At 50.3% G+C, this 24576-nt stretch overlaps 1 protein-coding gene across 2 annotated transcripts in view; it reads right to left on the reverse strand.

The window, feature by feature from the left end:
* Window positions 1-24576, reverse strand: part of TG (thyroglobulin) — a 262905-nt gene that overhangs the window by 15509 nt on the left and 222820 nt on the right. For both annotated transcript variants that reach the window (XM_087447433.1, XM_087447432.1), the window contains 4 exons: window positions 23164-23328; window positions 21989-22156; window positions 7494-7675; window positions 4546-4653 (listed from right to left, as the gene is read on the reverse strand). In XM_087447433.1, coding sequence (XP_087303559.1) covers window positions 4546-4653; window positions 7494-7675; window positions 21989-22156; window positions 23164-23328 — 623 coding nt within the window. The remainder of the gene's footprint in view (window positions 1-4545; window positions 4654-7493; window positions 7676-21988; window positions 22157-23163; window positions 23329-24576) is intronic.

The following is a 24576-nucleotide window of genomic DNA, read 5'->3' on the forward strand; positions in this document are numbered from 1 at the left end:
ACTGTGTTTTGTCCACTAGCTGTACCAGGAAAGCTAATGCACGTTCCCGGAAACGGAGGTACAAGACAGATGGCGGAGAATGGAAGGCACACACATATATTTTAAGTCTGCAGATTTGAGCCAGAAATAAATGAGAAGTGTGACAGCTTCAGGGCAGAGAGAGAGATGTCTTTTCACGCAGAAAAGATAAACTTGCCAACAATTACATGGGTTGATTCAAGTACCTGCTATGAAGACGGCTCCACACTGTGATCACGGTGGGGAGAGAGGACACAGACACAGAGGTTGTCAGGTCGCCTTCTAATGGGCACTCAGCACTCACTGTTGGCCAGGCCCTCTTCTGGGTATGCATTAATTATCCCAACAACTCTCTGAAGTAGTCACTATTATTTTTATCCCCATTTTTCAGGGGAAGAAACTGAGTCACTGAGGAGGTGAAGTGACTCGTCATGGGTCACCGAGCTAATAAAATTCAAGACGGGTTTCTAACCAAGGCAGTCAGCCCAGGGTCCCTGCTCTCACCAGGACACTTGCTGCCTCTATACACGAAGCCACATCTCTGCCTGTAAAATGTTCCAGTGGCTCTAAGCATCTCTTTCTTCCAAAAATGACAGAATCTGAGAGTTAGAAGGCGCCTTAACGGTCACTGAGCCTAGTGGTTTTCATACCTCTCTAAACTGCATAACCTTGAAATTTTACTCGAAGCTCGGGTATGAGATGGAGCGAAAGGGGCTGGGAGGCTCAGACCCTCCATCGGGCTCCCTGCCCCACAGGCGCCCTGGGTCCAGGGATCTGCAGAGCCCAGTGAAGAATCAGTGCTTTCCTACCTCCCTACTCCCATTTTGCAGATGACAAAACTGAGCCCCCAGGAGCCTGTAAACTAGAGGAAAGGACCCGCTCCCCACCTGTCAAATGAGGCAGTTGGATGAGCTCCTGTCCTTCAGCATGATTTCCCGAGCACCTACTATGTCCCTTCCATGCCTGGAGGGTCACTGGGCCTGGAGGGGCCGTGACTGTAGACCCAGGAGGCACTCTGAGGCTCTGAGGCACGAGCGTGGCTTCCTCCCAAGGGAGGTTCCCGGGTCAGCCCAGTGGAGCCCTGTCTGTGCATCCCCAGAGGGGCACTGAGGATGCTGTTCAGCAACAGAGAAACCCAGACTGACCGTGGGAGACTGAGGATGCGATTCAGATTCTGTTCAAGGATCGTTCCTCTGAGAATCAGCCAGATCCCAGGTCTGAATCAGACCGCTTTGGGCCTTACCCACTCAGGAGCCTCCCCAGCAGGGCTCAGTTATTTTAGAGAAAAGGGTGGTGCTGTGGGTTGAATTGTGTCCCCCTCAAAAGATATGGTGGAGTCCTAACCTCCAGGACCTCAGCACATGACCTTCTTTGGAAACAGGTCTTTGCAGAGACAACCAAGTTAAAATGAGGATATTAGAGTGGGCCTTGATCCAATATGACTGGTGTTCTTACAAAAAGAGACATTTGGACACACACACAGGGGGAAGACAGCATCTACAAGCCAAGAAATGCCTGAGGGTTACCAGGAGCTAGGAGAGAGGCCTGGAACAGATCCTCCCCGGAGCCTCCAGAGGGAGCACGGCCCTGCTGACACCTTGATTCTGGACTTCTGGCCTCCAGCACCACGAGACAATACGTTTCTGTGGTTCTAAACCACCTAGTTTGTGGTACCTCCTTAAGGCTGCCCTAGGAAACCAATACAGGTGGGGTGACAGTGTTATTGATTCGGGCTGGAATCATACGGACCCTCTCGTTTGGTTTTGCTTTGACTGTTTTTGTCCTCATGGAGAGGTGCCTTTCGTATTTTTCTGCCACCGTAAATTCTGGAGTCCAAAGGTGCGTGCACATTTTAAGACTCTTGATGGTCATGCTGCAGGAGTATCACTCCTTTTGTTACATCTCTGCCTTAGAAGGGAGGAAGGCAGAGAACCAGAGGGAAGAACTCGTGCACTGGGCGTGAATTCCTAGAGCCCTGACATTAGGGAGATGCTACCCAGGCTTATTCCACAACTGACTCCCCAGGTCTGGCCCCCCTGGCCGTGCGCCGGTGGCCTCTGGATTTCGAGGGCTCCTTTCACCTACAGCCAAACCATCAGCTCTCTTCCTCATCCCTCCTCTCCCTGGTGCCTTCTGACCAGAAGTTTAGCGTGGTATTTATTTTCTTTCCCACAACCTGGAGACAGTAGCTTAAATCTAGGAAGTGGATCAGGTTGAAATTACAAATAATTCTAAGCAGAGAGACTGGAAAGAGAGTTCTGGGGCTCAGGGAAGCTATGGGTAGGTTGCTGCTCTATACTTAACTGCTGCCTGTCCTTGGGGAAATCATGTGGAACTCCTTGAACCTCAGACTCTTCATCTGCAAAATAGAGATAACCATGTCAACCCTGCCGACCTCACAGAATTCTGGAAGTTTTTGTGACGTGCTATACAAATTGGATGATCTATTTGGGGAAACCAGGTAAATAATGGGTGCTTAGGGAAGCTAGAATGTCCTAGGACTGTATTAGTTTCCTGTAGCTGCTGTAACAAATTACCATAAACTTCATGGCTTAAAATAATAGAAATTTACTGTCTCACAGTTCTGGAGGCCAGAAGCCCAAGATTGGTTTCACCAGGCCAAAATCAAGGCATCGGCAGGGCCATGCTCCCTCTGGGGGCTCTGGGGGAGAAGGCAGTCTCTGCTCTTTCAACTCTGGCGGCTTCTCCGCTGGTGTTTCTTGGCTTACGCATCACTCCAATCTCTGCCTCCCTGGTCACGTGCCTCCCCGTCTTCTATGTATGTCAACTCTCCGCCTGCCTCTCTTATAAGTACACTTGTGATTGCATTTAGGGCCCCCCGGGATAATCCAGGATAATTTTCCCAGGTCAAGATCCTTAATTTAACCACATCTGCAAAGCCCCTTTTTCCTTATAGGGTAACGTTTACAGGTTCCAGGTGTTAGGACACAGTATCTTTTTTTTTTGGCATTTTAAATTTAAATTTATTTATTTATTATTGCAGTAATATTGGTTTATAGCATTGTATAAATTTCAGGTGTACATCATTAAGGACCCGGTATCTTTAAGTGGACATTACTCAGCCTACTATGGGGACGTAGCCAACTGTAAATGAGAAGTTATGTATATTTGTAAGAATTCCCTTGATGATGTTACAAGGCAACACAGGTTAGAGTCCTGTTATGAGCTGGATGGTTTATGTCTGAGATGTTATTAACACCAGTCCTGTGAAAGGAAACTATTAGCCTCATTTTGTAGATGAGGATATTGAGGCTCAGGGAGGCGAAGGAGCCTGCCCGAGATTGCACAGCTGGTGAGTGGTGGGGCTGGACCTCCAGCTCTCAAGTTGGCGTTCTTATACCCCATCTCCCCGTTGCCCATAAAACAGACCATGGACGTGGGTGATGGGTGTCCTTGCTCCGTAGGGCAGGTCTGGCTTCCACTCTCATACGAGATGAAGCAGCCATACTCTGGCCTCCTCTGGAGACCCGACCCCTGACATTCTGCTACTTGTGGATGCTGCTGGCTGAGCGCAAGGACAGCACCCCTCTTTTGCGCTTGGTGGGGTGTGAGATTCTCCCAAAGGAACCCGGAAGTGAGGTGGCTAATCTGATGAGATTGACGGGAACCACATCAGATCGTGTGGGAAGTTACCGGCCCAGCTGGGAAGATGTCTGGGGTTTTCCAAGACGAGTGGATGACCAGGCCTGTAAGGTCGTGAAGACACAGACCCGTGGCCCACAGTCCTCCCCGCAACGCCCTGGACTCCACGCGCCAGACACCTTCGTTGACTCATTCTCCTACTGGCCAAGACCAAATTTGTCCCCTGCCACTTAGCTTCTCCGCCTCCTTTGTTTACCTGCTGGAGCTACAAAAACCAAAGCTTTGTTCTTTTCTTCCTTATTTTTAAACCTTTTCCTCGGCTTCCGGGAGACGCGGGCTACACCTGTGCCCACAGGCTGCTCCTTCCCTTAACTGTCGCTTTTCTTCTGCTTGGATCTCTTAATTCTCTTTTCCATTTTGATGATTTTATTGCACCTAACATTTTTATTATAAGGCACATTGAACCTATTCTGGAACTAAGAAGGGTATCTAAATTAGAATTAAACAAAACTTTCCTTTTGTCGCCAAAAAAAACCCTTTTATACTTTGGAAAGTCATTCCTTAAACTAAGTGCTCACTGTTTAGAGGCATAAACATGTAGGATTAACGAAGAAGACTCCTCCCCCAAGCCCGGTCAATCCATTTATAGATAGTGTTGCAATTCCAAACTGCTTTCTATACCTTTTGTTTTAGCCGTGCCTACAAGACTGGGAGATAAAGCGGCTGTTACTGTTACACCCACTCTTCAGATGATAAAACTGAGGCTTAGGAAGGTTAACTGACGTGTCCCATGTCATTGAGCTGGGACTAGTACCTGGTCCTGCTCTCTTTTCCCTGCTTCCCTGTGGATCACAGAAGCCACAGGGACCCATGCCAGACTCCTTTTGTTTGCCAGCAATCTCTGTGGCCACATGGCCACCTTACCTGCTGTGGCCATAGCTTTTGGGAGCATGGTACATGAAGACGTTTCCCCAGGCCCTCCTCGCCCAGTGGCTGGCCATGTCGATCACGGGGCAGGTGATGAAGTAGTCCCTGGGGAAAGGAGCACAGAGGAGGGAGTCTAGTTACGCATAGCATGATGGACAACTCTGCCGGGGAAAGGCTTCTCCTAGGCAGGGGTCCCTCAGCCACCAAGCCCCTCTGCACACCCTCCTCACATTCCCCGCCCCTCTCGCCACAGCTGGCTCCACTGCTGGCTCGATGGAAGAGCCAGGGGCACAGGGGTCCAGTCTGGTTTAGAGACAGCCGTGACGGCACACTTCTGCCCATGGGGACGCATCTGAGGGTCAAGAGTCCCACGGGCCAAGCATCTTCCCAGAGCATCAACTTTCCTTAAAGCTTTGGAGCAAAATATTTTATAGTAAAAGAAATATAATATACTATGGAGCAGAACATAAATTAATTGTGCAGGCTAAAAGAAGACGGAGACCTCAAGGAAGTTTCATGCTTATGGTACCTGAGACCAGTGGCTCTCAACCGGGATGCCCCCACCCCCCAGGGAACATTTGGCAATGTGTGGGGGACAGTTTTGGTTGTCACAGCTGGAGGTGGAAAGGTTTTACTGGTATCTAGCAGGTATGGACCAGGGATGCTGCTAAACATCCTACAATGCACAGGACAGCCCCCGCAGCAAGGAAAGGTCCAGGCCAAAATGCCAGTAATGGGGCGGTTAGAATCGCGTGTTAGATTCCCAGAGTTTCACATTCACTCTCCCTTTGGGGGTGACGTGAGTACATTTCAGAGGCACGAGCTTACAGCGTGGGGTCCTGCGCGAGGCAGTGCACAAGCTGTGGGCTGAAGAGGCAGACAGGCCTGGCTAGAATCAGGCAGGCCTCGGTTAGCCTTGGGCCCCCCAGGTTTTGAATCCCACTCAGCAGAGTCATCTCCTTGATGCTCCATCTCCTAAGCCGAGACATGGGGCCCGCGGGCCCTACCCCGAAGAGATTTTGTAACGACCAAGTCTGATAACACCCATGAAGGTTCACCAATGTGGAGGGTTGCCACCCCCTTTTCTGCTGACTGTGGTGACCTCTGGAGTCTGTAGGGCAGCTCAAGTCTTTATAGGAAAGACTCTAATGTAAGGTGGGGCCAGTTGTGGGTGTTTGGAAGGGCAGATGAAGGCAGCCGTGCCTCATCTCACGGTCCCTGAGGAGAAGCGAGAAGGACAGGGATGGGATCAGAGCTACGGGAGAGGGTCATACACTGGCAGCCTTGTGGAGGGGAATTGCTGAGGAGATTGGAGGCAGGGAGGCCTGAGGAGGCCACTGCTTGAGTCTGGCCAGGAGAGAATGAGGGCCTGAGCTAAGGGAGGACTGGAGTCCGCCTCCTCAATGAAGCCCTCCTTGGTTACCCACCTTCCCTCAGGCCTCAGTTCTTGCTCCAGTGCACAGATTGCCCTCAAAGCCAGTTAAAAGCAAAGTTGGGGCAAGAACGTAGGTTTTCTGAACTCTAGCCCTGAGCTCTTTCTTCAACACAGATCTGAGCCCGTCCCGACTTGGTTATGAGCCTCTCAGCGTCCAGGACATGGACATCTGTGGGTTCTTAGGATCCAGTCTTGGCGACGGCCTCCAGGAACAGCTGTTGGCTGTTTGGTTTAAAGCTGAGCTCTCTGCTAGAGGGAAAATTAAGGCCTTTCTGGCCCCCAAGGTCCCAGCTGGTGGTACAAAGTTCTATTCTGAACTAATGACCCTCCAATTGGAAACCACCGACTCCTGGGTGGAAAGATCAAGCAGGGCTGTGGGTCCAAACACCCTTCGGTCCGTCCCTTCCCCACAGAGTCAAGTTCAGCAGAGGCCTCTGAGCCCAGCATGGGCTCTGTCCCCGGGGACAAAGAGGAAAGGCCAGTGTGGACCTCCCGCAGGAGAGGAGAGAAGTTACACATGCAGAAACCGCCCGACCATACTCTTCCCACTCAGAGGGGGAGCCCTGCCACAGAAACAGAACACGTCGAGGGGCCCGTGAGAGGCTCGGAGGTGACATGAGAGCTGGAGTCCCCACTATGGTCTCATCCCCAGGGGCTCTGCAGGCAGAGAGAACTGGAACCCCAGCTATTTCCTGATTCAATTCAAAACTCATTTCTTTTGCACCTGCTATGCACTCATAGAAACACAGTTCCTGGCCCCAGTGAGCCCCCCATTGACTGGGAGACAGCTGGTCCTGACAAATGCAGTGGGGGTGGGGACGGTGCTGGGAGAAAGGGACATTCTGGGGACCGCAGAGCCTGCGGTGGGTGGGGCACCCATTAACCGCTTTTGGGGTGGGGGTTGGGGCAGATTTTCCCGAGGGAAGGAAGCTTGAAGCAACCACCTTGAGCAATAGACACATAAGCAGTGAGCTCAGAAACGGCGCCTCGGGGAAAGGGGCGCATGGGCATCAGGGGCCCTGGTCTACTCCTGCCCTGGGTGTGACACAAGCACAAAACCTTCCCTTCTAGGCCTCCGTTTCTCATGTGCCAGGTGAGCTTGGCTGCACTGTAGAGTCAAAATACTGACGCTCACGGGGCCTGTGCATCAGCGCACTTTGAAAGTTCCCACGGGGCTCAGCGGGGCAGCCCAGGTGGAGGCCGCTGGGTTAGAGGACGTGGCGGCCCCTCTGCTGGGCCAGGCGCGGCAGGCTCCCCATCAGCATTTGCTGAGCAGCAGGGCAGACAACAGGCACCCCTGCAAGCACTCTGTCTACTTCCTCTGGTGCCGCGAGCGCTGCTGAGGGAAGCTTGGGGTCACCGCTCATTTCTGCCACCGGCGGGGAGTCGCCCCTGCCGTGCACTGAACGAATGATGCAGAGGAAAGTGCAAACACAAGGCCCTCAGTCCCCGTGCATGATCCGAGCACCCCGGGCCCGCGCAGCATCAGGACCCGCCCTCTGGCGCGCACCGGGTGGCGTTCTCCAGGGCGCGGGAGAAGGAGGCGTAGTCGTCTGCGGAGTGCTCCAGGGAGTAGTACCACGTGGCAGCAGCCAGGACGCCTGCATCTGCCTCCTCGCCGCCCAGCGAGTTCTGCAGCGCCTGGTAAAAGGCTGTTTTGCTACTGGTCCGACCTTGACTTTCCTCAAATTGCTTAAAAAAAAAAAAAAAGGAAAGGGTATGAAAATTCCCCAGTCAGAGGCTGAAAGGACTGAGTCAGTATCCCTCAAACCCTTGCTCTAGAATTTTCTCTCTGGGTAGCAGTGCAATACGGCGTGAAGCACAAGGGCGCTGGAGCCAGACTACCCGGCTTTGAATCCCAGCTCTGCCTTGTTCCAGCTGTGTGATGTTAAACAAGTGGCTGTACCTCTCTGTGCCTTTCTGCCCCACTTGAAAATAGACTCATTGGGAATGCCCTCCACATAGGGTTGTGGTGAGGACAAAGGGTTAATACATGCGAAGCACTTAAAATGGTGCCGGGCCCTTAATAAATGATCAATGAACGTGAACCTGTGTTGCAGTCTGGTAACAGGTCACACACTGCCTGAACGCTTTACTGGGCCGCAGCCTCCGCCAGCGTGCCGTCGGTGTTGGTCCGAGAGCTAACTTCACTTTCATTCACTGACTCAGTCATTCGACATAGGAATGCCTTCTGTACATTTCTGTACTGATAAACACACCCTGCATCCAGGGCCACCTGTGTGCCCGGCCTGGGAAAACGGCCTGTGAACACGCTGATCAGGGTCTCACGTCTACTGGGCGGAGATGGAAAATATGCAAATGATTGTACAGTTCATCAGGGGAGAGGTGCTGTGAAGTGAATCGAGCAGGGTGATAGGGATAGGGCAGGGGGCTCCTTATACAGCGTGCAGGGAAGGCATGCACCCTCTGGGGATGCGTGTCCAGAAGGAAATAATTCCTCCCTCCCTCCCTCCCTCCTTTCCTTCCTTCCATCCATCCTTCCTTCTCTCTGTCTCTCCCTCCCTCCTCTTTCTTTCTTCCTTCCTTCCTTGTCCCGACATTCCTGCTGTCTGCACTGGCAGGATCTGGGCAGGACCAATCCCTCCCCTCAGGACTCAGTTTCCTCATTTCTGAGGATAAGAGGCAGTGGAATGTCAGAGACACAGCTCCTGAGTGTGAGTCCCAGACCCCTCGGCCCTTGTGCAGCCTTACGATGTGTGTTTACATATTTCTAGGCTCTTATGTCAACAGCGAAATGTACTTATCAGGACCCCTTGTCATGTTTAAATTGTTTCTCTAAACATTTGCAAGCATGCAGGACCTGTGAATAGAATTTGAGGAGTGGGCGTGATCAGTAAGCCTCCCTTCCTGGCTGAGACATTCTTTCAGCTGGTCCTGGGGTGGGCTGGCCTCAGCCTGGCTCCCCCAGGAGGGGCTGGACCAAATCGGGGCAATAATTGATCAAAGTCACGTTCACTGGCTTCAGGAAAGATGAGGGAAGAAGAGCAGAGAGAGGTGTGCCAACAGGGCTTCATTTTCATTCTATCTACGACATGTATTTCTTGTCAAACCATCTGAAGCAAATATGGCAAAATATTAATAGTTGTTAAATCTGAATAGCAAATACATGAGTATTCATTATATCAGTGACTTTTAAATATTTTTGACCATGATCTATAGTAAGAAAGATATTTATACACGCAGAACACGCGCACACACACACGCTCACAGGCCTGAAATAACTTTCATGAATAACGTTCATACTCATGGCTCTTACCATCTCTGATACATCTGATAGTTTCATTCTATCCTATTCTAGTCTATTCAACAATGCTTGCCTGCAATCTAAGTTGACTCCACAACCTAATAGTTTAGGGGAAAAACTGCATTATATTATTCTCTGTCCTTTTCTGAGTTTTTGGAATATTTCATAACCAAAAATGATATTAGTAACCATTTGCATATCTCCAATTATTGCCAAACATTTAACATGTGCATTTCCCTGAAGTATCAAAATCACCACGTGAGTTGGGTGATTGCATAGATTTACTGCCGAATTCCAACGAAACAGGCATAGAAAGGGTTTAGCACAGATCCAGGCACGTGGTCAATAGATGTGAGTGAGTATTATGACCTGTCTCCAGGTGAGGGCAGGGGCCCCTGTGTGTCCTCACCATGCTGAGCTGAATCCCCAGTGCTCTGTCAGTTTATGTGCCTCCTGCTCCAGAACCGCTTGCAGCAAACGGGGCACACAAGGCTCGGCATGGCGCCAGGCACCTGGTAGGTGCTCAGTAAACATATGTGGGACAAATGCATAGAGGAAACACTGGCCTTGGTAGAGATAATAGAGGCTAGAGGCTGCAAGTAGCACTCCAAAGTCAACCCTCTGGGGTTCAAATCCCAGAGTTGGAAAGGCTTGGGCTTGGATGCTAAGCTCTGCCCCTTATTAGCTGTGTGCCTTGGGCAAGTGACTTAACCTGAGTCAGTTTGTTCATCTGTAAAATGGACACAATAATAACACCCTCTTCATAAAATTGTGATGAGGTTAAATGAGATGATGCCTACCAAATGCTTAGCACGATGTCTGTTGTTATCGTTGCTAGATATTTGCAGACTCAACCTTGGGCCCAGTTCAGTGGGCCGGGGAAGCCATGTCTTAAGAGAGGCCTGAGCAGTACTTGTCCCATTGGCTGTGGGTCCAAACCCTGGGAACCCATATTCTGAATCACTGCTGGAAAACGATGACCCCACCTAAAGGATAGAGCCTCCTTCCTGGTTTCTGCTGAAACTCCATGAGGAGGCAACTTTTAAGAGTACCAGGGTGTCAAGCTCTGGGTGTTGCCAGCAGTGCCTCTATTGGAAAACGGTCTAAATGGTTCCACAGCGAGAAAGCTGAGGGAGGGACCCAGTTTACACTTCCACGAGACTGCGATTAGTTTCACACGTTAAGGGGATCTGAGCCTGGGAGACTAGCTGGGGCATGGCCTGGTTGTCCGTCAATATCCTCGAGATGCTGGAGTGTGGACCAAGCCCCCAGGGGCACAGGGGAACGTGAAGGGGCCCAATTTCAGCGAGACCCACGTCTCTTCGTTCTTGGCGAGGCCCAAAGCACAGATGCTGTCGCTAGTTTAATTAGAGAGTCAGCAGGAGGGAGTGGGGCCACCACGTGACCGCCAGTGCTGACTCCCACAAGCTGTAATTACAGGCGAGATCTGCCACAGAAGAGGGTTTGACACAGGCCGGGCTTCGTTAAGGGCTAGCAAGAATCGGCACAGCCTCGGTGTGAGTTTTTAAAAGACTGCCATTAATACGTCCTACAGAAAAGTTAGAGCCCCTTGGAAACATTTAGAGATGATGGAGGGCTTCACTGTCCTCTGGAACACCTGTGGCCTAGTGGTCTGAGCATGGAATCTGGCATTTCAGGGATCTGGGATCAAATCCAGCCCTGGCGTGTGACCGCAGAAGATTCATGGCCAATCAATAAATTCGTTCAGTGAATATTTGCTCTGTGCCCGGGGTTGACATTAGTATCCAAGGAATTGATGATTATCAAGTGGCTGGCACATGGGTGACAATAAATAATATTACTTCTCTTTCCCCTCTAGTTAGTACGTTATTAAAAATAAATACACCTCAAGTTTGAGAGATATGATGAAAAACACTTTGCTGTAGGGCCTTTATCTTCAATTCATCATTCACTCAACAAATTTCCATCTAGAGCCGACACGTGCCAGGAGCAGCTCTAGGCATCTGGGACACACCAGAGAACATGCAGACTAAGTTCTAAGTTCTCCACCCTTTTGCGGCTTCTAGTCAAGCTAGGGGGACTGATGATACATGACAAATCTTTGTAATATAGAATGTTCGGAGGCACAAACAAGGGCAGCAGGAAAGGGAAGGAGGCCGGGGGTGCTGGCTGGTGAGGGTTGAGATGGTAAATTGGATCATCAGGGCGGGCCTCAGGCCTCGTGGAGGAACGCTGAGCCAAGACTGGGGGAAGGGGAGGGTTAGGGTGTGGGCAGCTGGGCGAGGAGCAGCAAGGAGGCCGGTGTGGCCGTGCGTGGAGGAGGGCAGAGGAGCCGTGGGTGAGGCAGAGGGACCGGGGCCTGAGCGGCTGGCATGGCCTCCCCCCACTTCTTGCTTCGGGAGGGGCCAGGAGAAGGCCTCCTCCATCGTGGTTTGCAGATGCCGCCTGCCAGAGGTGGGGGTCCGCGTGGGGGAGACGCAGAGCAGGCCATCTGCCAGGTGTCCTCGAGTTGGCACCTGCAGCTCTGCGGGGCCCTGGGAAGGAGCCCACTAGCCTCTGCTTCTTACCGGCTCCCTCTCCTGTCACACTGACCCCACGATGCTGCTTCAAACCCCGGGGTGATCCTCAGAGCTCTCCACACACCCGCACCGCCCTCTCTTCTCAGGGAAATCGCCCACCCAGCAGCCCCTCCTGGATGCCTTCCTCTTCTTGGACAAGGGACCCCCTTCCCCTCTGGGGCTGAGGCCTCACTACCCAGTGCTCTGGGAACCCTCCTCTCCACTTCTTCCGTGACGACACTGAATCCTCCCCTCTCTCTGTCCACGACTCCTGTCCCACTGAAAGCAAAATGCCCATCTGGGGGTCTCCACCAAGGAGGGTCTCAGTCTGTCTGCCCACCTCTGCGTTCCTAGCTTGGAGTGGACACTCAGTCAGCACGTCCATTTACCCCTCACCCCACAGCCATCTGGCTCCTCCCTTCCCCCATCCGGGCTCCCCTCACCGAGGTCAGTGATGGCCCCTGGTGACCCACCCAGCCAACTCTCGCACAGCTCACCATGCTCATCCCAGCATCATTCCCCCTCAACTCAGTGATATGTCTCATCCTCTTTTCCCTAAACTGCTCTGTCTCAGGGTCATTTCTGGAACCCCCTCCTGCTGTCCTGTCCACTGATGCTCTCTTGCCCCCCAGGTGCCATCCCTGCCCCCTTCTCTTCCCTTTCCGCCCACACCCAGTGTGAGGTGGTCCCACTTCCTCCCTTTACTTCCACAACGATCTATAAGTTAACAATTCCTGAATCTCTCCCCAGCCCAAACCTTGAGCCTGCATCTCCAAATACGTCATATCCAAATACCAACATGTACGTGATTTAATTTCATCATCTACACGTGTTCTTCCTGGCCTCCAGAACCTTCTTCCCCTCCTATTTTCCCACCTTCAGTGACTAAGACCAGCACCCAGTCACTTGATTAAAAAAGGGGATGTTCCCTGACTCCTCCTCCTTCCCCATCTTCCCCAACATTCTATCGTTCCCCATTCCTGTTGATTCCCCTCCTGAGCACTCTTAACCCACCCCTCCTGTCCACTCCTGTGCCAGTTCCCGCCCACATCCTCTCCTGCCCATCCTGGGGCAGAAGCTCTGATGCTGTTCTGTGGGGGTGCAGATGGCGGGAGGAGGGCTTTGTGCACAGAAGGTCCTTAATGAATTTTTGTACATTGGTTATTCTCGAAGTTATGCAAAATGGTTGTGACATCACAGATCTGAGAGGAAGAGCCCCAGGGCGGAATCTCCAAAGGAAAAACAGGCAGCCTATAGAGTTCACCTGACTCTTGCAAGTCTGTATGGATGGACGAATGAATGAATGAATGCCCCCAGAATTCTCTAGAGCTCTGAGGTAGATGGAGACAAATATGGACTTGTTTATTCAATGGGCATAAATTAAAGACCTACTGTTGGCCAGCGACCGAGGATTGAAAATGAACATGGCACAGATCTTGCTGTGGAACAGGGCCTGGTAAAGTCGGAGAGGCAACGTGTCAGAGAACAAGGTGCCCGTGAAAGCTGGTTGAGGGCATGCCTCCAGCGGAGATGGCGGTGCCACGGAAAGAGGGAGGGTTTCAGAAGCACAGTGACCATTTCCTCACCCTCAGTCTCCCCTCGGCCTCCTCTGATCAGCCTTCCCTTCCCCTCACTCACTGAAAGGGCCCTTATCAAGGTCTCCTGGGACCTACATCCTGTCAGGTCCAGTGGCCAGGTTTCTGCCCCCATCTCGTACCACTTTCAATGACATTCAACACTTGACCTCTGCTTCCTTTTAGAAACATTTTATTTTCTTAGCTTTGGTGACATCAAATTTTCCCTTTTTTTTTTTTTCCACATCTCTATCTACAGCTCTGATCTCTCTCCTGAACTCCCAACCCATATGCCCAACTGCCAATCCAAGATACATCCCACATCTGGTCATTTCTTGCTGTTGTCATAAGTATAATCCTAATTTAACTTACCAGCTTGCTCCCTGAACCTCACAATACAGAACAATCTGGTCTCTACTTCCTTTGTTACCTCTCCATAGTTAATTTTCCAAAGAGCTGCCAGATGCTCTTTTTAAAAAAGATAAATCCATATAATCACTCTTCCTAGCTTAAAACATTCCTGCCAGTGCAAGTAGAATCAAATCACTTTTCTGATGGCCTACGAGATCTCATCTAACACATCCAACTGCCTGTCCTCCCACTCCCTCCCTGATCCACTGGGTTTCCCAGCACTCTGGACTTCCACGTTCCCCAAACAAGCCCTACCTCAGGACCTTTGCACTGCCTCTTCACTCAGCTCTCCCCATACCTGGCCCATTCTCATCCTTCAGATCTCAGTCCAGAAGTCACCTCTCTGACCTCCCCGCTAAAGTACTTCCCTCATTGCACCACTTCCTTTCCCGCTACTGTTTTAATTTTTTTCAGAATACGTTTCAAGATCTGAAATTCTTAATTTATTTGCTTACACATCATTGTCTGTGTCCTCTTCCTAGAACATGAACTGCACGAGTCAGGAGCTTTATTTGTTTGGGTTACAGCTTTCCCCAGAGCCTAGAGGAGAGCCCCTTAGTAAACACGTGCTGGATGCACACATGAATTAGCACATCGTGGCTCCCGCGTCTACCCCTTAGTGTGGGTGTTAAGGGACGAGGGGCCGACTTCTCCACCAGGCTCAGCAGGCCCAGGGCCCATCATAATTTTAGGGGCCCACGAAAATATTTTCCTTCTACTTTCTTTTAAAATCAGAAGAAAATAAATAAATAATAATGAATATATAATAATGATTCCAGCCTGGCTTATATTCATCTTCAACCAATGCTATAAATAGTAAATATAATTGAGTAAAGAGGAAATATAATTACTGCATTTACCAATGCAATCAATAGTAAATATATTTATTTATTTATTCTATTGAGGTCACATTGGCTTATAACATTATATAAATTTCAGATGTTCAGATAAATTTATATTTCGATTTCTGTGTAGAGTACATCATGTTCACCACCCAAAGACTCATTACCATCCCTATTTTGGGGGGACAAGTCAACCCCGCTGTTCCCCAGCTTTCTCCATACTGAGAATGATAATCCCACCTGCAGGGCCATGGGGACGATTAGACGATTAGAGAAGGTGACGTGTGGAAGCGTAGACTCTGAGGACCCGGCAGTTACAGCACTGATGTGAGGGGTACAGTGTGCTGGGCAGCCCGGAGCCAGGGGACCTGACCAGGTTCCCCTGGTGTTAGGAGCTGTCTGCTTTGCTTGGAAGTCCTTTCATAACCCTGCAGGAGACAGGCCTGGCAGATCTCCTGTGCCCATTTGAAGAATAAAGAAATTGCAGCACAGATGGTTCAGTAACTTGCCTAAATTGTGTGGCTGAAGCTAGGAATTGAGACCCACTTTTCTGATCCCAGGTAGTGGGCTCTCCACAGGGTTCCCCCATGCCAGGAGTCCAGACCCTAACACCCACCCACCCTGAGTGCTGGAGATATGGTGCAGCAGTGTCTCTTTTCAGGAAATCGTGCACACTCACTGGGACTCCTGCACGCTCCTCTGCTATAATCTGTCACCAAAGGCTCGCTTTTCCCGTGCTGGTGCTTGTGCCAGAAACCCGGGCCGCCAGGTGCTGCTTTCCAACTCTCAGACAGGCTGCCCACCCCCCACTCCCCGCAGGGCCCCCACTCCACCTGCTCCCGGACGAGGCCAATTCCTGGCCAAGTTCAGGGGCACCACGGAGGCGCGCTGTTCCTGGTTTTTCTCGCCTTCCTTGGAGATGCTTGTGCTTGGAGGGGAAGGCAGAACCTTGCATCTTGGAACAGATCTGCTCTTGATCATGCAAATTAATGCCCGGCTAATGTAGGCAGACTGTCAATTTCACCAGTTACAACGAGAGAGAGAGAAAAGGGGAAAAAAAATCCCCACCGCGGCGACCGATGAAGAATTTCAACAGCAAGCTGCTACTTCAGAAAATAAGATCATTCTCCGTGCACGGAGCCTTTCCAGGCATCTCAGGCGGCCCTGATGCTCCACGGGTAGGTTGTCAACTTTGCTGGTGTCATTAGGACCCCTTGGGTGGGCCGTAGCTGGCCTGGGGTGGTAGTGGGGTGAGGGTCTTCACACAGTCTGATGGAAGCCCTACCCACCCACGCTCTTTGGTCTGTGAGAATTTGGCGGGTTTCTGCTAAAGTGATGGGTGAGTCCAGGGGACTGCCCCTCCTGTGACTTCCTCCGGGAAGCTACGTGTGTGTTTGTGGGTTGGGCACCAGATGGTACTGATGCAGGGGTGGCATGAGGAGAAAGCATATGTGTGTGTCTGCCACGATTTGGAAAGTTGGTCTCAGGTCAGGTGAGATGATTCAGTGATTGTAATTCCTTTGTATTCCTGCTTTCTCTGGATAATTATCTGGATCAGGGAAAATAGCTTTGGACGCTAACCATAATAGTACAGTTAAAGAATTAAGTGAAAAACTAATATTTATTGAGCACATACTATTTGCCAGATGCTGGTGCATATCTGAATCCTCTCAACATCTGAATGAGGATGTTTACTAATAATAACTTGATTATACAGATGGGGAAACTGAGGCTCAGGTTCTGGGGAATTAAAATGCTCTTGATTACAATCCAAGGACACTCTCCCTGCTCTGTTGACAGATGGCTGGGGGGAAGGAGTCCTGGTCAGTTTCTCCATCCTGTGTCAGCTGGCAGTGCCACTGTGGGTCCAGTGACCCCTCTCTCTCAACTGTCTTCTGAGTCCTGCAGTGGGATGTCCATCTCTCCACATAGCGTGCAGCAAACTGTACTTGAGTTATTTACTTTTGCTCATTTTCTATCTCCTTACCTGACTGTGAGCTCCTTGAGGGCAGGAATTTAATTTGTATTTATACCCCAAACACCTAGCATGGCGTCTGGCACACAGTAAGTGACCTCGTTAATGGTTGCATGACTAGACAAACAGGTCTTGGTGTTAGAAAAACATGCCTGACGCCCTGTTCTAGGTGGATGTGATGGTTTTCTGCAACTGATCTGTCCTGCTTCTCAGACAGACCAGGCAGGAGGGGTTGGGCTGCTACGGAAGGACAGACGATTCAGGAGAAGGAATCACAGGGATTGAGGCCCTCGGGAATGTGCCATCCTGGGGTTCTCCTCAATGAAGGGTGGTTGGACCCAGGTGCTATGGAGCCTTCTGGGGGGAAATGGAGGAACCCACAAACCCAATTCTGAACACAAGTACAAGCAGGCTGAGGCAAGGGATGGCAATCCGGAGGGTACGCACGAGCAGGAGGCTTTGAAATAAAAGAGAAACTTCAATACTGTGTCTAGAGGCAGCTGGTAGCCGAGTTTCCACTTGTGTGTTCACTCATTGCAGTTCTGTGATGGGCAGGACTCTGAGGATTCCTCTGGGTGAAGATCACATCTGGTAGGGCACGGTAGTGCTAGTGCATTTACCATTTGTGCTCTAGAGTTTCACAAACATGCGGTTGTGGGCAAAGCATTTGGAGCCAGAGGACCTGCAGTGGAAACTGGCTTTGCAAATGACCAGTTTGATGACCTGGGCACAATCATTAAACCTCTGGAAGCCTGTTTCTTCCTCACTTAATGGTGTTAAATGCTAGTTTATGGGTGCCTACCTCCCATTGTTGTGGTCGAGATAAAGTAAGAGTGTGGGGGGTACTGCAAAGCCCTTTGCACATAGCAGCCCTTATTCTAGCTGTGTTCATTTACGTGTGAGCACCCAGCACACTCGGTGGTGGACAGTAAGCTCTCGGAGGGAAGGCCAGGCTTTTCCCAGAGTGCTGTAACAGAAAGAGGATGCCTTTGGAGTCAGGCAGACCTGGATTTGAATCTGCCTTTTCTCTGAACTGATTTCCCATCTGAAAATAGTGATAATTCCTGCTTGTTTGGGTTTTGGGTTGTTTGGGGGTGAATTTTTCCACTGACAACTCCTAGGTTAGATCCTGGCACATAAGTGGCTGTCCATAATTTGTTTCTTTCAATCTAATAAAGATTCATTGAGCACTTACTGTGTACCAGGCACTTCTCTAGGCACCAGAGATAAAACAGAAAGCAACATCGATAAAGTCTCATTGCTCATGGGGCTTACATTCTAGTTGAGGATGAAATACAATAGACAACCTGTCGAGGGGTATAAGTGCTGAGGATAGGGAGCAGGATAAAGAGGGAGGGAGTTCTGGGGAATATGGCTACCCTTTCCATCAGAGTGGTCAAACATGTCCTCTCTGAAGAAGCAGACTTTGAAGGAAGTGAGGCAGTGAGCTACCTGGGGAAGAACATTCTAGAAGAGGAAACAGCAAATGCCAAGACCCTAAGGTGGGAGTGTGCTCAGCATATCTGAGGAACATCAAAGGGACCAGTTGTACTGAAGCATAAAGCAATGGGGGGAGGGTAGCAAGAGGTGAGATCAGAGAGCAAACAGGGACCAGGTCAGGTAGTGGTCATTGTAAGGACTGTGGCTTCTCCTCTGTGTGAGCTGAGGCCACTGGAGAGCTTTGAGAAGAGGAGTGGTATGATCTGACTTATATCGTAAAGGGATGGCTCTGGCCACACTGGTTCTCCTAGATCACAGTGGGCAAAGGCAGAAGCAGGGAGATAGTTGGGGGCCATTATAAAAATCCTGGAGAAAGATGATAGTCTGGATCAGGGAGATGGCAGAAGAGGTGGGGAGAGGTGGTTGGATTCTGGATACATTTTGAAGATAAGAGCCAACTGGATTTGCTGATAGAAAGCTGGTCAGATGGGAGAGAGCCGAGTCCAGAATGACTGTGTGTTTGGAGGCTGAGCTGCTGTTCCTTGAGATGGTGAGGACAGCAGGAGAACATGCTGTTGGGGGGTGGAGCATAGGTGGAATCAGCAGTTCATTTTGGATGTGTTAAGAGCGAGAAGCTATGACACATGTAAGTGAAGAAGTCAAATAGACCTTGGGCTAAACCAGACTAGAGTTCAAGGCCAAAGTCCGGGCAGGAGGTGGAAAGTCGGGTTGCAGGTACACATCTGGGAGATGTCAGCATGTAATGGCATTGAAAGTGTGGAGCTGGCTTCACATCCACCTGTGACTATATCCTTCTTCCTCTCAATTCTCCACGTCAGTCAGCACCTAGAGGGGTTCCTGGCAGGACACCAGCTTACAAGAACTACTCACTGGCTGTACTAGGGCATGTTCACAAGAGAATGAGCAGAGAAGAGAAGTAAGAAGGGAAAGGTCCAACAAGAATAAATGTGCTGGGCCGGCCCCATGGCTTAGCGGTTAAGTGCACATGCTCTGCTACTGGCGGCCCAGGTTCGGATCCTGGGTGCACACCGATGCACCGCTTCTCCGGCCATGCTGAGGCCACGTCCCACATACAGCAACTAGAAGGATGTGCAACTATGACATACAACTATCTACTGGGGCTTTGGGGGAAAAAAAAGGAGGAGGATTGGCAATAGATGTTAGCTCAGAGCCAGTCTTCCTCAGCAAAAAGAGGAGGATTAGCATGAATGTTAGCTCAGGGCTGATCTTCCTCACAAAAAAAAAAAAGAATAAATGTGCTGAGGGAGCACTGCCCGGGATAACAGCTGTGGAACAAGGCGGGGCACTGCTCCGCCATGCCCTTCCAGCAGTTTCCCTATTCTGGTGCTCAGACTTGAGGGCACGCTTTCCCTGCCATGTCCTGGTGTGGGCTGTGAGCTCCTGTTGGTGGACATCATCATTCTTTGCAAGTGGACCAAGGAAATGTCTCCTTGAAAGCCTCTGAGGGAAACTCAACGAGAGGAGTAGAAATGCATTGGTGAAGAGGGATCCAGGCTTCTGGCTGGAGGGGCTCAGAAATTTAGGACAGAGTTGAGAAACTCTCAAAGATGCTGCTGGGAGAGGACCAGGACAGACCAAGGCAGCCACATGACCAGGCAACCCTCTTACAACGGGCTGGCGTAATCAGAAAATATAAACTCAGGCTGCCCTCTGGTCAACCACAGCCCCAAATCTGCCAATAAGAGACCCCCTCCCCCAGCCCCGTGGGTGGCTTTTCCACTGCGGATGGGAGGGGTATGGGAACTAGCTGCCAGGGCCGGCCTCCTCCCACCCGTCCAGGATGACCCCCAGGCTCCCGGGAGTATAAACGTATCTCTTCCTCTCTCTCTATAGTCAGAGATGGCTGGGATAAATTTTCAGCACGTGGTCCAAAGAATCAGAGCTGCGAGGATATAGTGTGTTCTACACAAAGATTCCCATATCATCCCCCACAGGGCTGTGTTAAATGAGGTGCGGCATGGGAAAGGGTCCAGGGCCGATGGCCATTTCTTTCCATTATGCCCAAGCTCTAGGGCATTGTCCCCAGCGTGGAGCATGCAGAGGGTGCAGCACAAATATAAGAACGTTCATTTCTTTCTCATCCTTTAATTTTTTTTTTGATTTTATGAATCTTTTATACCAATTCATCATATTAGTACAGGAGTACACATGCATATAATTTATACTTAATGACTATACTATCTATTTTTTAACTGATGAGGGACTTGATCAAGAGTAATTTGAAGACCCACTATTTTGGAGAAGAAAAGCTCAGGGCTAGTGGTGGAGAGTGGCACCTTTTCAGCGCTTCCTGAGTGTTAGTCTGGTTCAATAATCAAGTTACAGCCCCTTGAGGTGAGGGCTGTGTTACACAACGGTGCTCAGCAGAAAAACGTAGAGATGGATCAAAGGCAAAAGTTCTTCCTCCATGACCATGAGTCAACTGGATGGAAGCTAATAGTGACGCAGCTCTGCTCTACCCACTCCCCTAACACACACACACACACACACACACACACAACACAACACTCTTTCTCTACATATATACACACAGACATATACAAATACGTGTTATATATAACATGTATATATGTATATGTAGTAATATTAAATTCCTGATATTCTTTTTCACATTGCCACACCTCCTGAGATAGTCCATGTTAATTGCTTGTTGTGTATCTTTCCACACCATTATCCTTTCACATAGAAACATAGAAAATTATACACATTTACACATTTATAGATATGTACAGGTTGGTTGTTCTTTAAAATATGAATGCTACTTAATTTCACACTCTTCCTCATTCTTATTTTTTGTTTTCCATTTAACGACATATCACAGGCATCCCTTAAGCCAGTGGAGATGTATCTAGTTCTTTCTTTTCATCATCTGCATAATATTTAATAGTTTGGGTGTATCTTAATTGAGTCAACCATTTCCCTGCTAATGGACATTTGAGTTGCTGCCAATGTTTTGCCATAATGATTGATGCTGTGATGAATACCCTCATGTATATATCACGTCAAAGTGGTGCTGTCAGTGCTGTAAGATAGATTCCCCTAAGTGAGAGATATTACCCAAGGGAATAGAATAATCCAAGGGAATGCAGCGTCCCGTGAGGTTGCGTGAATGATTTTTTTTTTTTAATTCCAGTTATGCTGCCTTATATTCAATAGAGCAAGACAGAGCCCTGTATTGAGTGTTTGCGTCCTCTCACTGTGTTTCATGCACTGGGGCCACCATCCCAGGTTTGACAATGTAAAGGGCCTGTCAAGAGCTGCCTGACAAGGAGGGGTGGGCAGGCCAGAGGAGGGTGCTTGGCTTCTTCCAGGGGGAGCCGCATCCTAGTGAGGGCCGATGGCGTCTGGTCAGAGCAGGAAGCGTGTGTTCAGGCAGATAAAAGACCTCACAATTTCCTCCCGCTTTGCCGTATCTCCAAAAAGCCATACAAAGCTGCTTTTCCAGGTGCGTGGTACACGCTTTCCTGGGTAAGAAAAACAGCTGGAAGGCTAGTGTTTGGGTTTCCCTGCCAGGACTGGGAGATGGTGCCCCTTCACCCACCTGCCTTGCCTTCTTCCCATTCTCAGTAGGACAAGCATCCTTCATGGCGCAGGGGTATCCACGGCCTACAGCCCTGAAGTTACAGAGCTCCTTGGTCAGCCTCTGCTCTCTATTTCCCACGGTGATTCATCCACAGATGTAATTTGTGGATGTGGATGTGTCTGTGTTGCTCACAATTCTGCAAGTGTCTCATTACTGAACCCCATCCCCCATCACCATCTCCCCAACTCCTTATAGAGCCTTTGCACATAGCAGTTTTTCAATGATTGTTTTGTAAACAAGCAAGTCGATGACTCTTGATCAAGGTCAGACTTTGAGGTCCAGAGCCACTGAGCACAGCCAAGTGGGGACCTGGGAGGCCTCCTCCCTGCCTACCTTCACGGCCTTTGCTCTGTTGATGAGCCCGTCATCCTGAGAACTCCCGATAAGCAGATCGATCTTCGCCCGTGGAAACCTCTGCAGTGCCCTGGCTGGAGCCTCTCGGAGGTACTGCCCGTCAACCACAGGACCCCAGTACTGGAAAGGGCCACTCACGGCCAGGAGCTGCATTGGGTGCAATGGGATGCCATTATGTGTATGGATTTTATCTTTCTTTTTATTAATGGTTCTAGAATAATCAGTTTCATTGCTTCACTTAATCAGGTCTTAACCATAATGAACACTGATGCTGGTTATCCATTTGGGGCTCTATTGGGAAATCAGAGTAAAATGACCAGAATAAGCCGGAGGGACATCAGGCGGCAATGCCAGGGGCTGGAAGGCGAGTGTCGCTCTGAGCAATGGTTGGTCCCCAAGGGAGCTTCCTACAGCCTCTCTGCTGAGGTGACAACAGATCCTCAGGGAGGAATGGGTAAGACTGAGCCTGTAGGTGCGTGAATAAGGCAGGAGGAGACGTTAATCGAGGAGGGAGTGGTGGCCAAAGGCAGGATCGGGCAGGGAAATTCATCAGCTTTAGCCAGTCTCCAATGAGCCCACATTTGGGGAAGTTGAGGATCAGGGCCGCTCCAGGTCTGTGAGTCCAGGCTCACTGCTGGGGATCAAGCCATTGGCTCAGATGACAACAGTTCTTTCTGCTACTGTCCCCTTCATTGACGTCAGGGCCAGCCAGAGACTGTGGGCTATGAGCAGGATCTTTGCAGGCTAGGAAAGGGAGCACACAGCTGTCCTGTCTAAGCATGCATGGTGGCCACAATCCGTTGCAGTCATGACCATAACGCTCAATACATGTGGCTGTGACCTGACAGAGTGCCACCACAGTCCTGGCACGGGCAAGACCCTTTACCAACATCACTTCACTTTATCCCCCTACTCCATAAGGCCCACATCACTATTCGCATTTTACGGATAAAATGCAATGTAGAGAGATCTGTCAACCTCAGTACCCATGCTTGGTCCATTACATACAGGGCCCATGCACAGTTCTGGGGGTCAGGGAGCATGCATTCTGGCACCAGCTGGTCATCAGTCCACAGTGTGGCCTTGGGTGGCTCATGTCTCCCTTCTAGGCCTGGTTTTCCATTTGTAAAAGGTCAGAGAATGCAAGTGCCCACCTTGGTCTGGGCATCATTGAGGACGTTGGCAGGCTTCTGGCGGAGGCAGGATACCATTTCTTGGATGGACGAGGTGGAGCAGCCGACCTCCTCTGCCAAAGCAGCTGCCTGCTGCTGAGCCCTCTCCTGTCTGATGACAGCGGCGGGGGAGAGCGCGGAGCCGCCCTGGAAGAGAAAGCAGAGTCAGGGCAGATAGTCTAGATCATCACCTACCCCCTGCTCAGCCCAGAGACCTCGGGGCCACATCAGGGCTCTGCATCCTTCCTCCAAGCTTGGGGGTCCCAGGACCCTCCCCCAGGATGCCCATAGGCATTTGGGAGGTCAGGACTGGTCAATATCATATCAACATGCTAGGGATCCTGAACAAGTGTCTCCCTAGGCCTCAGTTTCCTCACCTGTGTCCAGAGGGCAATGGACAGAGTGATCATCAGTCTTGGCTACGAACTAAAGTTGTATATTGAGGCAAAGGGCTGATGGCGGTTGAACAGGGACAAGGATTAGAACTATCCTCTGGGAAGAGAACTCTGCAAAAGGTGGACCCACATCCCTCTGCCATCTCCTGGGGGCTCCTTAACTAGCAAGATTTCCTGGCTCAATTAAGATAGAGTCAGACTTTAAAATAGATGCCCACCTAGAAGGTGATGGAAACACAGTCATTGTGAAAGTAAATCGTTCCAGCAGAGTCAAAATAGGTCTCCGTTAAAATGCTGGGAGCATTTCCTCCCTAAGAATGTAGGTGGTGGGACCTGGGTTCCAGGAGGCCACTCTCTGGACCTGGGTGGTTGGTGGAATTGGGTCATCTGCCCAGGGTGGAAGAGGTGAGCTGAGAAGGGTGTTGGGTAGAATCCCGGGGTCCTTCTCTGGGCTCGCCCCCACCTCCAGGTCAGACTCCTGCTGCCCACTGTGGAATCAGGGGTCACACGGGTTGATTTGGATGATTAACTCAAGAGCTTCTCCCATTTGATGCTCATAACAGCTACGTACATTAGCTGCTGGGATTGGCCTCACTTTACAAATAGGAAAATAAAGAAATAGGGAAACCAGGTACTTGGCCAAAGCCAAAAGTCTGGGAAGGGGCCAAGCCCGCCTGCGGACTCAGGTAGCTGGGCTCCTGTCTGTTGTGCTCCAGACCCTGGGTGGAGAGCGCGAGGTTCTAGGCCCATGGCCAACTTCTTTAACAAGGGGCAGCTGGGCTGGAGAGGAGTGTTTACCACCCGCCTACGACCACCCGCCAGGTACTTACCCTCCAGGAACTTTGCTTTGTCTCACGTAACCTCCAAACAATAATAGGAGGTAGGTACAACTGCCATCCCCATTTTGCAGACAAGCAAACTAAGACTCCAGGAGGAAAGGAAAATTCTCATTTATCAAGTATCGAATACGTATGAGGAACTAGGAGCCTGGCAACACCAA

Source organism: Ceratotherium simum, chromosome 23 (assembly GCF_057802395.1).
Source record: "Ceratotherium simum simum isolate JZ-2026a chromosome 23, ASM5780239v1, whole genome shotgun sequence".
In the NCBI taxonomy this organism is placed as follows: Eukaryota; Metazoa; Chordata; class Mammalia; order Perissodactyla; family Rhinocerotidae; genus Ceratotherium; species Ceratotherium simum.